At 37.0% G+C, this 1750-nt stretch overlaps 1 protein-coding gene across 1 annotated transcript in view; it reads left to right on the top strand.

The window, feature by feature from the left end:
* Positions 1 to 1750, top strand: part of LOC106466605 (alkylglycerol monooxygenase-like) — a 30473-nt gene that overhangs the window by 25069 nt on the left and 3654 nt on the right. Inside the window, exon 11 of the mRNA XM_022394638.1 lies at positions 259 to 375. Coding sequence (XP_022250346.1) covers positions 259 to 375 — 117 coding nt within the window. The remainder of the gene's footprint in view (positions 1 to 258; positions 376 to 1750) is intronic.

The following is a 1750-nucleotide window of genomic DNA, read 5'->3' on the forward strand; positions in this document are numbered from 1 at the left end:
CTTTCAGCCGTGGGAGCGTTATAATATGACAGTTAATCTCACTATTCGTTGGTAAAAGAGTAGCCCAAGAGTTGGCGGTGGGTGGTGATGACTAGCTGCCTTCCCTCTAGTCTTACACTGCTAAATTAGGGACAGATAGTGCAAATAGTCCTCGAGTAGCTTTGCGCGAAATTCAAACTAAATCTTTTTTTATGATGTACAGATTGTAAATATTTTTGTTTTTTAAACACCGACAGTTCCTCTTTATTTTCTATATAGCCTGATCCAAATGATCCAAAGTATGATCCTCCATTACCATTCTGGTGCAACTTATATGTAGTTTGCCATTTTGCAATACTTCTTTTGGGATTTGGGAACCTAACTGTCAGACATATGGTAAGTAGATGATCTTGGAATTTTGTTTTTTCATGACGTAGACGGTTGTTATCAAGTTCACGATTTCTAAAGTGGGTGGACATGCTTCAGTTGCATCCTAGATTTTGGGTTACGTATACAGTTATTTGCTTGCTTAAATAAATTTATTTGTTTCAAAGAAGTCAGCCAATGAATGTCTTGATAAATCTATTGACAAAAAGGTGGGAGTAATGTATGGAATAGCATGAGTATTACTAGAATTGTTGCCCTATTATTTGTGCCCTGTGTGGACATAGATCAAACTAAAATCTGCTAAGCTATTCGAACCGTATGTAATATTATTGGGATTATGGCCGAAAATATCGATAATAGCGAGAATGCCCAAATGGTGATTCGATGTAATTTAAACCTCAAACATAACTGTGTTTGATGCTGTTTTATACCAGTGGGCTACACATGAAGCACGATTGTAAGTAAGTTTATTGCGTGCCTGTTGTAACACTTAGTGTAAAGACCCATTTTCTGTGTGAAATTCTGACATTGTAATATTATCGAAGGTATTTTTTGTTCAAATATTTTTTGTATGAATCGAATGTTATTACGGACTCTGTAGACACACAAGCAATTTGCTGCATAAACAGTTCGAGTAAATGCGTTGTAAAAAACCCAACGAGCGGGAATTTTAGGGTTTATCAGTACAAATTTTATACGTTCAAATTCTAGTTATTTATCTTTCAATTTACAGCAAATTTATCATATCTATTTAGTTAGCATTACTGCAACGTCTTCAATAGCGTTTGTAATGTCTTCGGTAGCGTTAGTTCCTGAGATTTAGTTAGAGTATCAATTTAATTATCTTCACAAGTTATTAGCAATAATGAGCAAATTCGAACTAGAATGGGATGACTCGTTTTTCTTTCCTTTCATTCATTTTTTTGATAATCATAGCTGTTGTGAACACGTATGCAAGGCCGTCTAAATAATTATCGGAGGGGGTATTGCCTTAAGCCTTACAGTGTATTTTAGGTTGTTGAATTAGAGGGTTCGCAGGAAGACCTGACAAACTGGGTGTCACAACTTGTTAGTCAGTTTGGGTGTCTTTTTTTTCTTGTGAACTTATGAACAGTTGTAAAACTATAGATGTAGAATTTTCAAACTCTACAATGTCATTTAAACGGATATTTTCTTTCCTTCATGGATTACGTTCTCATTACAGCAGATGGCCAGGTGGATAAGGCGCTCGACTCACAATCTGAGGGTCGCGGGTTCGAATCCGCATCCCACCAAACATGCTCGCCCTTTCAGCCGTGGAGGCGTTATAATGTGACGGTCAATCCCACTATTCTTACACTACTAAATTAGCGACGGCTAGCACAGATAGCCCTCGTGTAGCTTT

Source organism: Limulus polyphemus, unplaced genomic scaffold (genome assembly GCF_000517525.1).
Source record: "Limulus polyphemus unplaced genomic scaffold, Limulus_polyphemus-2.1.2 Scaffold2317, whole genome shotgun sequence".
NCBI classification, from domain to species: Eukaryota; Metazoa; Arthropoda; class Merostomata; order Xiphosura; family Limulidae; genus Limulus; species Limulus polyphemus.